Source organism: Fusarium venenatum, assembly GCF_020744135.1.
Source record: "Fusarium venenatum strain MPI-CAGE-CH-0201 chromosome Unknown EDB82scaffold_3, whole genome shotgun sequence".
In the NCBI taxonomy this organism is placed as follows: Eukaryota; Fungi; Ascomycota; class Sordariomycetes; order Hypocreales; family Nectriaceae; genus Fusarium; species Fusarium venenatum.
In genome coordinates, this window is record NW_027072131.1 from 2,174,488 (window position 1) to 2,186,975 (window position 12,488).

General features: G+C 47.8%; 6 protein-coding genes across 6 annotated transcripts; 2 read left to right on the plus strand and 4 right to left on the minus strand.

Annotated features, from left to right (window-relative positions):
• Nucleotides 1–1,988: 1,988 nt before the first annotated feature.
• On the plus strand, nt 1,989–3,416 carry EDB82DRAFT_477168 (erythromycin esterase-domain-containing protein; the record flags this gene model as incomplete). Its single annotated transcript, XM_025726937.1, has 2 exons — nt 1,989–2,727; nt 2,788–3,416. 2 exons carry the CDS (start codon nt 1,989–1,991, stop codon nt 3,414–3,416), a joined length of 1,368 nt encoding a protein of 455 aa, XP_025581454.1.
• Nucleotides 3,417–3,620: 204 nt separating this feature from the next.
• On the plus strand, nt 3,621–4,040 carry EDB82DRAFT_222570 (uncharacterized protein). The gene has a single exon (XM_065607247.1). It carries the CDS (start codon nt 3,733–3,735, stop codon nt 4,000–4,002), a length of 270 nt encoding a protein of 89 aa, XP_065463857.1. The 5' UTR covers nt 3,621–3,732; the 3' UTR covers nt 4,003–4,040.
• EDB82DRAFT_504692 (thioredoxin-like protein 4a) lies at nt 3,871–4,648 on the minus strand. The gene has a single exon (XM_065608731.1). The coding sequence runs from the start codon at nt 4,391–4,393 to the stop codon at nt 4,079–4,081; it is 315 nt and encodes a 104-aa protein (XP_065463858.1). The 5' UTR covers nt 4,394–4,648; the 3' UTR covers nt 3,871–4,078.
• Nucleotides 4,440–4,806, minus strand: EDB82DRAFT_222573 (uncharacterized protein). The gene has a single exon (XM_065607248.1). It carries the CDS (start codon nt 4,667–4,669, stop codon nt 4,478–4,480), a length of 192 nt encoding a protein of 63 aa, XP_065463859.1. The 5' UTR covers nt 4,670–4,806; the 3' UTR covers nt 4,440–4,477.
• A 53-nt stretch (nt 4,807–4,859) lies between these two features.
• On the minus strand, nt 4,860–8,285 carry EDB82DRAFT_504693 (uncharacterized protein). The gene is made up of 2 exons (XM_025726939.2): nt 6,381–8,285; nt 4,860–6,331 (listed from the first exon to the last, which is right to left on the minus strand). The coding sequence occupies exons 1-2, from the start codon at nt 7,938–7,940 to the stop codon at nt 4,901–4,903; spliced, it is 2,991 nt and encodes a 996-aa protein (XP_025581456.1). The 5' UTR covers nt 7,941–8,285; the 3' UTR covers nt 4,860–4,900.
• Nucleotides 8,286–8,880: 595 nt separating this feature from the next.
• Nucleotides 8,881–10,453, minus strand: EDB82DRAFT_477171 (uncharacterized protein; the record flags this gene model as incomplete). Its single annotated transcript, XM_025726940.2, has 2 exons — nt 8,881–10,373; nt 10,435–10,453. 2 exons carry the CDS (start codon nt 10,451–10,453, stop codon nt 8,881–8,883), a joined length of 1,512 nt encoding a protein of 503 aa, XP_025581457.2.
• Nucleotides 10,454–12,488: the final 2,035 nt, after the last annotated feature.

Genomic DNA, 12,488 nt, shown 5'->3' on the forward strand with positions numbered 1-12,488 from the left:
CAGTCAGTAATTGTGTATTATCTCTTCGTACATATTGTGCTGACTGTGTCGTTCCTAGTAATACATCTCCCTGGTCAGACTGGCCACTGACATTCGCTGCTATTCGCGTTGTTGCCATTCAGTAGTCTCCAAGTCTCCTTAAAGCAACTCAATGTTTAACAACCATCCGTACTATACGGCCAGACACAAGTCACATACTCGCCGCTGCAGATACAATCCGAGTCTTCGCGTCTCCTCATATACATTTTCCGGGTCTCTCATCCCTCGCCGGGCGATGGAATTGGCTTTAAGTATGACAGAATCACGTTGTACATGACAAGGAGGCTGACAGTATTATATGTTCCCGAATCAAATAGGATGCCATGCTTTGAGCCTCTGGTTGATCTTAGACGACGAGTACAAATCGACTTCGATGATCCAGGCACAGACAGCATTGGAAGTTAGCACGACAAGGAATCCTTTGCTTCTCCTATCCCTAGCCTGTGAACTGGATATTCAAACTTGCTTCTTTTACATATTTTGAAACTTTGATAGAGGTTATCAATATCTACTCCTAGTTTGCTTCTCATATCATCGAAGGTCATGTTCGCACTTTCCATCGCCTGCCTCCCCTGCCGATTCTAGCTATCACTCTTGATACCGAGTATACTAATTGGATCTCCTAATATTATACCCTAGTGATACTCTTCCGATTCTGGCACAGCCTTTGCTTCAAGGGACATTTTGCAACTTCAATGTCTTTTACCAGCAACTATCCCAGAAACATCACGGGGTCGCCACACTGGCCATGACTCTCTTGCGGTAAAAGAGGACAGATAAATACAGTTCTATTGTCTCCTTCCAGGCTATTTTTGTCTCTATATGGATTTCAAATCACTTGAAAACACTTTGTTTCACTGGGTTGTCAAATTGCACAGTTTTCGGGAGTAGCATAGCAGAGCGACTTCCTCTTCTATTTGATCCACAACTCTTTCTTAGTTGCGATTACACGACAAGGTGTCTTACGGGGTTCAGAAACTTAGCTTTGAAGCTTTGCAATTCCACAAAACGGTGCCTATGCCAATGCTTAGCTAACAGTCAATAACAGGGGTGTTTAATACCCTTTATATAAACAACTTTCTTACCTTCTAGAAGTGCCAGTCGTGGTAAGTCGGGCCTAGGTCACCCAACTTGTCATTCATTTATGTAACTCTGACTTAGTCTCCTATAATAGTGCCTGCCGAGAAGTCTATATAATGCCGAACTAACGCATACTGCGACATAGGCTACGACTCAAGTCCCCCTATCTAATAACCACATACGTACATTTGGTACAAGCAGTCACGACCAAAGAGAATTCTCCGTAGTCGAGCTTAACTGCCCGAAAATTATGTCGACTGATATAGTAAGCCCATATGAGCAGCGCAAACAGCTCCTATTGGTTGGTCAACAGAGGTTCTAACACTTGTGCTTACAGGCTCATAAGAAGATCGACCGTCATTATGAAGTTGTCGCCACCTACGCATATCCAGCGTCTCAATATGTCGAAATTCGCCTGTCTGGTTCCGTTTAAGGAACTTTTGGTTGATCGACAGCTATATCTTCCCTTTGTGTGGTCATTACTATCTCTCATTGCATCGTTTGCTCGTCGGCTGATCATATACGACAGCGGACTATAATGAGCAGCACCAGGCTCAAACAGTGTCTTTGATCTCTGCTCACATGCCTAGATGCGAACAAGAATGCGTCTGTTCTTCCGTGGTGGTTTCATTTTAAAAATACCCACCAAGTATCTTTGGCATCACTATGATTATTTGTGATGTCACACAGTACAGGGTGGCCCTCGTGGCTGAATGGCGGGCTAGCCGATATTTTTATGACTGAAATATCTTTGAAGAACTCGCCCGATTAGAAGACATCTCTAATAATCCTTTTAAAGGAGTTCTTGCAAACGAGCTGAATTTTGAGATTGGTTACACTGTCCTCGAATCCAAGCTAAGCCACTCAACATGGAACCGTCGACAATAGAGCAACTCAGGACACACGTAACACCCTTCAAATCAATATCTCAAGATTCCAGTACAATCACGAAATACTTTGACAGTTTTGGCGACTGCAGAGTGTTACTCATAGGTGGTGCTTCTCATGGCACATCTGAGTTTCACTCTGTTCGTGCCGAAATCACGAAGTATATGATCGAGAAACACGGCTTCAGCATCGTTGCAGTTGAAGCAGATTGGCCTGATGCCGAGCATGTTGACAGATATGTCAGGCACCGACCGGGTCCAGGCCAAGGTGCAGTGGAAACAATACAGATGTCAGAGAAAGAAAAAAGAGAGCCACCATTCTTACGTTTCCCAACGTGGATGTGGCGCAACGTGGAAGTTCGCGATTTCGTCGAATGGATGCGGTCTTACAACTCTGGTCGCGAAGTCACAGAAGCCGCTGGGTTTTATGGGCTCGATCTCTACTCAATGGGGACGTCAATGAAAGCAGTCATCGAATACCTGGACACTGTTGATAAGGATATGGCAAAAGTTGCGAGGGGGAGGTACGTCAACCTGATGGACTGGATAGGCGATCCCCATGAATATGGTTTAGAGTCGTTGGCAACGTCTTTCAAGGGATATGAGGGCGATGTTGTTGCAATGCTCAGGGATCTTTTGAATAAACGGATTGAATACTCTGCAGCACTTGACGGCGGTGCTGAGTTCCACAATGGAGAGCAGAATGCCAGAGTTGTGAAAGGTAAATTTAACCTCTGGCGTCTATTATCTTCATGTCGAGCAGGAACTGACTTGTCCGTAGATGCCGAACATTACTACAAGGCCATGTACCGAGGACAAGACAAATCTTGGAATCTCCGAGATACGCACATGTTTGAGACCCTTAAGAGAGTTCTTGAGCATCGGGGTGAAGGTTCAAAGGCCATCGTCTGGGCACATAACAGCCATATAGGTGACGCCCGTGCCACAAGTATGAGCTGGGCTAGTCACGAGCTCAACATTGGGGAGCTTTGCAAGAAGACATTTGGAGACAACGCTCTTAGCATCGGTACAGGTACAAACACCGGTACTGTTGCTGCAGCTCAGAATTGGGAGAGCGATATGAACATCATGAAAGTCCAACAGGGGCTCCCAGGCAGTTATGAAGAGCTCATGCATGCAACTGGCATCAGTAAGTTTATCCTGGATCTGCGGAAAGGGAAATGTGATCAGAAACTACGGGAGGTGTTATGTAAGGAACGACTGGAGAGATCTATCGGTGTGATATATAAGCCAGAGACGGAGAAGGCCTCACATTACTCATATGCCATTTTGCCGGACCAGTTTGATGGATACATCTGGTTTGACGAGTCGAAGCATGTTGGAACATTTGAGGTTCATCAACCTCTATCACCACTTGAGTACCATGAAACCTGGCCATTTGGGCTATAGTTCTCTTGATAGAGTATTTGATGGTTTTTCACGATTTTACAATTCCAACGCTGACTTTTTCCCTCGCTCTGCAGCGAGTCATAGTGGGTAAAGTTCAAAGAAACGATCAATAGACAGTATATAAAAGAATAGTTGGATATGTTACAATATCAAGTATCTCGCCCTACAGTTACAAATATACTCACGTCGTTCGCGCCTGGCCGCTTGTACAAGAACTATTATGACAAGAACTTTCCACTGATGCATTTCACAAGAACGCTACACGAATTCGTGAAGCTTCACTACAAACTCACGTCACGGGAAATCTTGCACTTTCATGGTTAGTACCTTACCTTTTGGATTCGCCATTTTTTTGCACATTTTACCAAGCAAATGTAAAATACCCGTGGCAAACGTCGGATGTCTTGTCAAGTCGTGTCAGAAATATTTCATGAAAGGCACCTTGGAGTCTCACCATTTGATCCATAGGACTGACTGTATTGACAGCAAGTGTGGTGTCGTAATCTCATTTCTCGCTTTGTTTTGGCTCAGGAACCCGATGTTCCTACTATCTTCCCAACGTTATTGTAAGAAAAGTCATGATTAGCAACCCTTCAGAAAAAACAAACAAATCCAACTCCGAATCCACGCCCAAAAGTCTAAAAACGGCTTCCACCTCAGAACTAATACCTGTGTCGGGTGGAGTAGTCCTTGGGACTGACGACCAGACCACGTCCCTTCTTGGCACCTCGGTACACCGTCTCGAAAATATCAATGAGCTCCTGCTTGTCCTCAAGAACCCATTTGATCTTATTATTGTCACCAGTACCCAGATCGATCATCATGTGCTTGTTTCGGAAGAAGAACATGAGGGAGCACGGGTCATAGAGTTCGTACATCTGGTTGAAGTCGGGGACCTGGTCGATGTCGCAGAGGTAGATGACAGCGAAGTTGCGGACCTTGTCGGCGATCTTATAGAGGACTTCGTCTTGGCGCATACAGTCTGAATCCCAGTCGCGGCCGAAGCGGATGACAACGAGACGGTCTTCCTCTAGAGAAAAAGTTAGTAAGTGAAGTGTATGTTAAGAGATGCGATGGTGTTTACCTGAGAGGATGGCTTGGTCGACGTGCCAGCCGGTGTTGAGATGAGGGAGGACGACGGAGCCCATTTTTTTCTGTTTTTTGAGGAATTTGGTGCAAAGAACCGTGTGTTGAGTTGTAGATTGGAAGAGAACTTGCGGTGGTTGTGTCTTGGAAGATGGAAAGAGAACCATGATGAAGGCGTCGGCACGTAAGGTGGGTCCCGGTCAGGTTAAACGCTAGCCTGATTTGGCCCGAGGTGAACAAGCTTCACCTTGGTTAAAAGCTAAACTCACCCAAGTACACCCCAACCATAGGCAGGTGGGTTGGTACGTGAAATAATAGTATTTCGAATACATTCACAGTTTGTAATTTCCATAAGTGTTCTCTATATAAAGATTGAATCCATTTTCTACTATAATTTATCAAACATCATACTCATCAATAACACTCCTCGGCTTGAAATATTGACCCAAAGGCTCAAACTTCAAGTGCTCAAACCCAAATGCATCTGGTCCTCCAATCTTGATTCCTCGCTCTGATCCAGTCCATCTGTCACTCGCCGCTATTCCCAGCACTACAACAAGTAATCCATATCGATATTCCGGTGTTCCAACAGCTTCTCCGTTCTGTGCATCGATGACACAGACAAGGTCAGGGACAATAGCCAAAACATCCTCCTGGAGCTCCTCCTTACGATCAGGATGAACCTTGAGAGCAGCGATGTTCTCATTCTTGAACGGAATCTTGACGATGCCCTTGAACTGTTGCTCCGAGCCTTCACCAGAAGCTGCATTCGCTTCATCTCGAACATCAGCACCTTCGATGAGGCACTCGCCATAGACATGTCCATTTCTCAGTGTCCTCTCCACGCCGATGATTTTACCCTTCCACAACACTTTGCCCGCTCCAGGACCACCACACTCATCTATGATAGTCTCGGCAACATTGTCCACGCGGTTTTCCTTGCGTGCTCGAGCAACTGCCCGCCCAATCCTCCACGATTGAGAAAGCGTGTGCTCGATAGCCCAGCGCCTCGTCTCTGCTCCAGTGACTGGAGCGTCTGCAGCGCCTACCTGGGAGCCCATCTCGCTCAGGGCAGAGCGTATGATGCGCTCGACGGCCTCGTCGGAGGATGCTTTTGGCATGACGAGAACATTGCCGTTTCCATCACTCACAGCAATGGGTGACCAGATGGTCTCCCTTTCTTTGAAAACCACAGGTGTCGTCTGCCATTTCGTGGGATACGCCCTGCCCATCCAATCTCCATCTACTGTAAGTATATCCATCTGGTCACTCGAGCCAAGCAGCAATCCACTTAGGCCATTAGCTCCTCCAACTTCGACGGAGATCATGTGAGTGGCTGATGTGTTGCACATCTTGTATAATTCCTGCTGTGCCTCAAGAAGTTCATCACCTGCAAGCTTTTCGATTGCGACGGTAGGACTTCCTGCTCCGCCGCCACAGCCAACTCGTGCATCATCGGGCAAATCTTCAGGATTGACCACTCTGACTGTGGCTCCGTTGCGCAGCTGAGTTCGAAGTCGAATCATCAGTCCGTAGGGACTACCGCCGCCTCCTGTGCCAAGAATGTAGCAGCCTGTTGCGATCCACGAAACATCCCTCTCTGAGATATACCATGTTCGCTTTCTCACATCAGGGCGGTATACCAGTATATCGAAATCCTCTTCCTCTTTTGTATCACGCTTTGAGCTTTGGTCTTTGGCGCTCTTCTCGTAACTTTCCATCTCCTGGTGTTCCTCAGATTCTTCCCCTGTTTCAGGCACAACGCTTTCTTTTGAAAAGTCAAAGTCTCCCGTGGCTCGAACGACAAATCTAGTCTTGTTCGCAATGTACTGCGTGGTGGTCAGCAAAGTGTTAAACAATTCTCCTGGTGAAACATACTTGGAGGGGCAAGACTTCCTTCTCAACAACAGTGACTGTTGATTGTAGAGCCCCTGCCTTTACGGTCTTCTCGATGGCTTCCTGGCACACTTCCTCTAAAAAGTCGTTCGCTGACTTCTCCGCTGTTGACTTGACTGTATCTACAACAGCACTGACTCTCGCCATGGCAGCACCAATGGCATTAGCAACCTGTGACCACTTGGGTTTGAGCACTTTGCTCGCTCCCTTGAGCTCATCGGGAGCAATGACGGCTCCGCCTCCCACAAGAATCACAGGCATATCCTGAGGCGACGTCTTCATTATATCGATCACCTTCTCCAGCTTGTGCCTAATGGCCAATCTGACCATTCCAAGCTCCTCCTCGGAAATGGCGTCTTTCAAACGGGCTGCATCTCCAATTCCTAGACCTGGATTGACAAGAACCGTACAATCCGTCGCCGTTAGGACTTTCCCACCAAATACAATAGCCTCCTGTGTCAACTTATATCCAACGCTGTCTGGTCCTACTGAAATGACGTTATCTTTCCGTACAATAGAGCCTCCGCCAAGGCCGATGCTCTTGATATCAGGGCAAGAAAAGTTCATGCGAACGCCTGACAAGTCGCTATAAGCTGCTTGTTGACGAGGAAACCCGTTCTCCAGAAGAATGCCAACATCGGACGTAGTTCCTCCAATGTCCACCACCATCATGGCTTCGTCAAGCTCGTTCTGCACTAGAAAGGCAGCTCCTCTCATGCTGTTGGTGGGACCGCTCGAAAATGTTCGGATAGGCAGACGGGCAGCTAGTTCGCCAGAAAGTACAGTGCCATCATTCTGAGTAATAAAGACGGGACAGTTTAAGCCCAATCTCTTGACAGGTTCGTGGAAAGATCGGATTGTCTTGCGGGCAAAAGGCAGAATGGAAGCGTTGAGAATAGCTGCGTTTTCTCTCTCAAGGAAGCCAAGATTGGCAACTTCTTTACTGCATACGACATCGCAGCCAGGTATCTCACTCTTGATGATGTCTGAGGCTCTCTCTTCTTGTCTTTCGACTGTGTCGATGGGGCTGAAGACACCAATAACCACCACGCTCCTAATTCCCTTCTCTTTGATAATGGCGCATTGTGCCTTGATCTCGTTTTGGTCGATATCGGATATCAGCCGACCATCAACTTCGAGTCCACCCTTTACCAGAGCATGGTGCCCCAGAATGAGCTCCTTCATATCACTGGGCCAGTCGACACATGGCAGGATGTGCTTAGAGAAGGGTCCACATAAACGAATAACAGCGATTCGAGACAGTCTCGTGGCGTCTCTTTCAACAACGGCATTGACAAAGTGTGTGGTTCCGATGGTCACACTAGCAACTTCATCAGGGCTGATAGAAGCCGAGCTGAGCAGTTTGGTGAGGGCATTGTTGATACCAACACTAGGGTTTGTAGTCGTTGGTTCTTTGTGCCATGCGATGATGCCGCGATCAGGTCCTGAGGTTTGCAGAGGATCGATAAGGACGCCATCTGTGTTGGTTCCACCGACATCAATACCAACTCGAAGACGTCGTGCCGCTGTCGTTGCGCTCATGGTGGATACGTCACTGAGTTGAACTTGGCTTGCGGTGCTATTGTTACGATGGGGCGATATTCGAGGATAAAATAATATCTTAACACCAGATATTCCTTCGCATTACAATGTAGAAGCCAAGTCCTGTAGTTACCTAGGGATCTTGATTATCCCGATGCCGGCGAATGAGCTCCGCACAAAAGAGCTCCAAAGGATTCAGCTGTGGGGTTTCAACTGAAGGATCAACGATTTGGTGTTGATCATGTCTGAGATACTTCTTATCAATCAGCCGCCTTTTTGTTACATGCTTCAACTGAAAACCTTAGTCAGCTACGGTTGTATTATGAAGCTGTTGTGAAACCACAATTACATTTAGTCGGTTATACCCTACAGCATAATAAAACCACCAAGTTGTATCCATCGGCCATAATGGCCTTGACGATTCGTCCGCACAACCATTGACGTATAGACAGCGATTTCACTGGCATCACAAATGTCCGAGTTTGATCAAAACGTGGATTTTTATTCATACAATGATTACCATCAATCCTATCTTCCATGAGAGGTTCCATCGAGCTGCTTAACAGATGCAACCCTAGCTATCCCCGACGACTACCTGTCCATGCCGTCCCTTACTAATGAATAAAGCTACCATAATATACTAGAGCCTGTATGCTGTTCCCACTGTCTCGCCCTTTGGGATGCTGCAACCCGTTGGAAGAGAGGGAAAAAAGAAGTAGAAAAAAATAAATGTCTCTCATGGGAAAGAGTCATGGAATTTTGCATATTCCTCGCGACGCCCTTAACGCCAAATCTTTGTGTGTGTATACACCTCTCCGAGAGTCAATTTGCATGGAATCTCTGCGGAAGGTTTGAAATAATAATGAGTCTCATGCAATCGTTGTCCCTGTATGCCAGTTTCCGTGCTTTCGTCTATAGCCAAATAATCGCTTGAGCGTGCTTAAATCTCGATAGTCTTCATTGGTTCATCCACCAACTCAGGCTTCTTGCCATTCGCCTTTGGCGATGACTCTTCCTCCACCTTAAGGAGGTCGGATTCCACACGGGGGATGCTGGTGACATTGGGAATCTTGCTGTCTTGGCTCTGTCGAGGAGTTTCGACCTCTACGAGCTTCTCCGGTTGGATGTATGCGTCGGCAAGCTCGGGGATTGCAGTCTCTTCCGTTACCCGGCTCAGAGGAGTCGCTTTCCCGTAACCTGGTCCAGCACCGGGTCGAGGGCTAGCCAAAGGAGATGAACCGCTCAGGCGTTGCATAGATCGACCTCGCCCCTCGCCTTCACCGCCGCTGCCATAGGGAGAAGAAGAGCGCGAGCCTAAAGGAGAGTTGGGCTTGGGGCCCATGGATCGTCTCTTGGAGGGAGCGCGTCGTCCGTACTTCTGGTCCATTCTCCACCTCAAAATGCTGAAATACGAGGGCTCGACTCGTGTCTCCTTGAACTCTCGTAGCTTGAGCTCATTAGTATCTTCGTCTACGTACCACTTGCCGCTGTTGAGATCGTCCGCGACAACAGCGAGGAAGGCAGACCAAGAACGAGCCACAACGTATTTTGTGTCATAGTCACGACCAAAGAGAATGATCTGACCCCATTGACCTCCAGGACCAGGTGCCAGGTCAACAGCCAAGTTGTTGCCACCCCAATCGCGAACCAGAGGGATCCAAGAGCTGTGCGCGTATGCCTTTTGGACAGCATTCGCAGGGACACAGTCCTGGCGAGACATGAGATCCTGTCTCCAAGGACCAGGGCTGTTGCCAGCACCGCCGCCTTGCTTGGAGGAAGAGGCCTCATTACTGCCACCAAAAGCCTTGGAAGGGGTGGAGGGCTTAGCAACGGAGGTCTCGAGCAAGAATTGTTGGTTGACAGTCCTCCAGTTATCCCACTCTTGCACAATTTCCTCGCAGTCCAGTAGCATGTGGCTGAAGATGATTCCAGTGGGCATTCCTCCTCGCTCCTGGCCGTCGTGAATCATGAGGGAGTCGCGGACATCCTGAGGAAGGGAGCAGTCAAGCTGATGCTCCAGGTCGTTCAGATCATTGTTGGTGGCGCCCTCGCAGAGCTGATCGAAAAGCTCTGGGTAATTGTCATCGGCCCAGGAATCGATGCGCCTCCAGGAGTGGACGACTGGGGGAGGAGGTGGAAGGCCATCATTAAAGTTCTGCATTGGGACGTCGCCAGGGCTTTGCACCTCGAAACCATCACCTTGGCTGGCATTGCGAGCGCTCATTGACCTCAGTCCGGGAGAGTAAGGGGCGCCTGATGGTGCAAAAGTGTTGGCGTCCAGACGCGGAGAACCTCGGCCTGTTTCGTCGGTATACGGAGATGAGACGTCGTTTCGAGAATCGGAGGCTGTCGCCACGCCCGTCATGATGCCACCTCGACTGTCCTGCAGAGGGACATGGCGACCGGTTCGGTAAGGGGAGTCGAAAGAAGAGTCTAGAGTTTGTTTAGTTTACTGGGTTCGGCAGGTAGCGATGGGGGTAAAGGGGCGGCATACGTCTGTCATAACTGGTCATAGTGTGCCAGAAAGATCTAATTGTCGCACCGAGTCTGTTGAAGCCGACGTTAGTAACGGCCGACGTCGGAAGGTTTGAGATAGGCTTCAAGACTTACGATGTATCCATGGCGACGGCAAAAGGCGGCGTAAAAGCCAACGAGCGTGGGAAAAGGGCGAACGAGAGCCGGCGGTTGCTAGGGGTCGAGATGCGACAAGAGAAGAGCAGCGGTAATGGGGTGTGCCAAGTCGGTGATTATGAGTAAAAGTAAAAGCGAAAGTGAAAGCGTCGCAAAGCCAAGTCGAGCAAACAGGAGAAAGCGAGCGGAAAATAGCAAGAGAGAGCGACGAAGTATGAGAAGAAGAGAGTAGTAGTTTGTTGATGATGTAGAGTTTGATGGAAGTGAAGATTTCCAAAAGCCCGAGATGTTTGTCCAATCCAATCTAGTACTTAGTACTGAATCCAGGGGAACCTAACAGGCCAAAATGGAGCTACAGAGGGAGAAAAGGTAGGTAGGTGGCTGCTCCGCTGGGCTCAGACGCGTGGGGTCAGGTCGGGTCCAGTCAGCTTTCTTTTTACAGTACAAAGTACGTATCGTTTGGTGGACTAAATGCTGTAATTTTGTCGCCGAGGTCCGTGTAATTAAGTAGGCTGACGATGATGCAGGTATGTATAAAAACAAAGAGGGCGGGTAGCACAGAATAATGGAAGGGGAAAAAAGACCCTGTGATGGAATGGCACAGGTGCTAGAGGAGCAATCCAATCCAATGGCTGACGCAAGAGGTTGGGTTGGTTTGTTTTGTTGTTGATGTTGATTTTCCAAGGTAGCCAATGAATGTCTCAATTGGCCAGTGTCTCTGTTATACTGCACTGCACTGCACTTGCACTGCATGGACTGCACCGCTACAGACCTACAGCACTGACACTAGCAGAGGGGGGCCACCTAATGTGGCGGATGTGCGCGGGCTAACAAGTTAAGGGGTTGACAGACTGGATAATGGATGGACGAGGATGCATTACTACTACTCTACTGCAACACTGAGTGGTTGCCAAAGAATGGACAAGGGTAGGCGATGGAGCATGAAAAGTTGGCATGTGTGCAGCGATAGAGGAGAAAGGAGGCCAACAGGAGAGTTTCCATGATTTAGAGAGGATGCATCTACTGCAACCGATGAACATATCATTTATGCAGGCAAACTTGATTTCATCATGACGAACATCATTTTTACTTTCATGAATCAAGGCCCAACTCAATTGACGATTCATTCACATGACCGTTTATTACTAACTAGTAGTAGTTCAACTTACCGCCCGTTGTAAAACTCCTGAGTTACATTCCATACCCCTACTTCTCAGTTGGTAGAGAAAAACCCTAGACTTGACAAGTCCCGGGTTTGAGACGGCCAGGCGAAAGCCGCAGGGGGGCTTGCATAAGGTGCATTGGTTGGTCTACTAACCAATGCAAGGTACCGTTCCCGCCAGCACACTATGAGACGCTACCTTGACAGAGATTAGGTTCAGGGGCAACCTTAATCCAATTTGGCTGATTTTGGGTTACAGATGACTGCGTCGCGAATAAATTCTATGGGCAGTAGAGGCCCGCTTGAAGACGCCGTGGCTTGCTCTTTATTTTAAGGGTCTACACAAGCGGCCCGGCTTTGTATGTAACGTGAGGCTACCAAAAAAAAAAATGCATGACGATATAAAGATGGGTAATGATCCAGTGTTGGACTATGTTATATATGTCTGCTTATGTGGAGAATTAGATCAATCGCAGAGCTTCACTGCTATATGCTCGTGCTCATACTTAATACAATAATAACAAATTCCCAAATATGATACGAACCTAGATACAACTTTTGAAATCAAAGGCATCTCGCGTCGGTTTGAGATCAATGCTTGATCCTTCCACTACAGCTTCACCGATTGACAGATTCATTCTAGACCTTTTTTACTCCACTGTCAATCCTGGCATGCGGTACTCGAAGTAACATGATCTAACAACCCCTTATCTCATCCCATACACCTGAAAACACAAAACTATGTATCTCGCTTC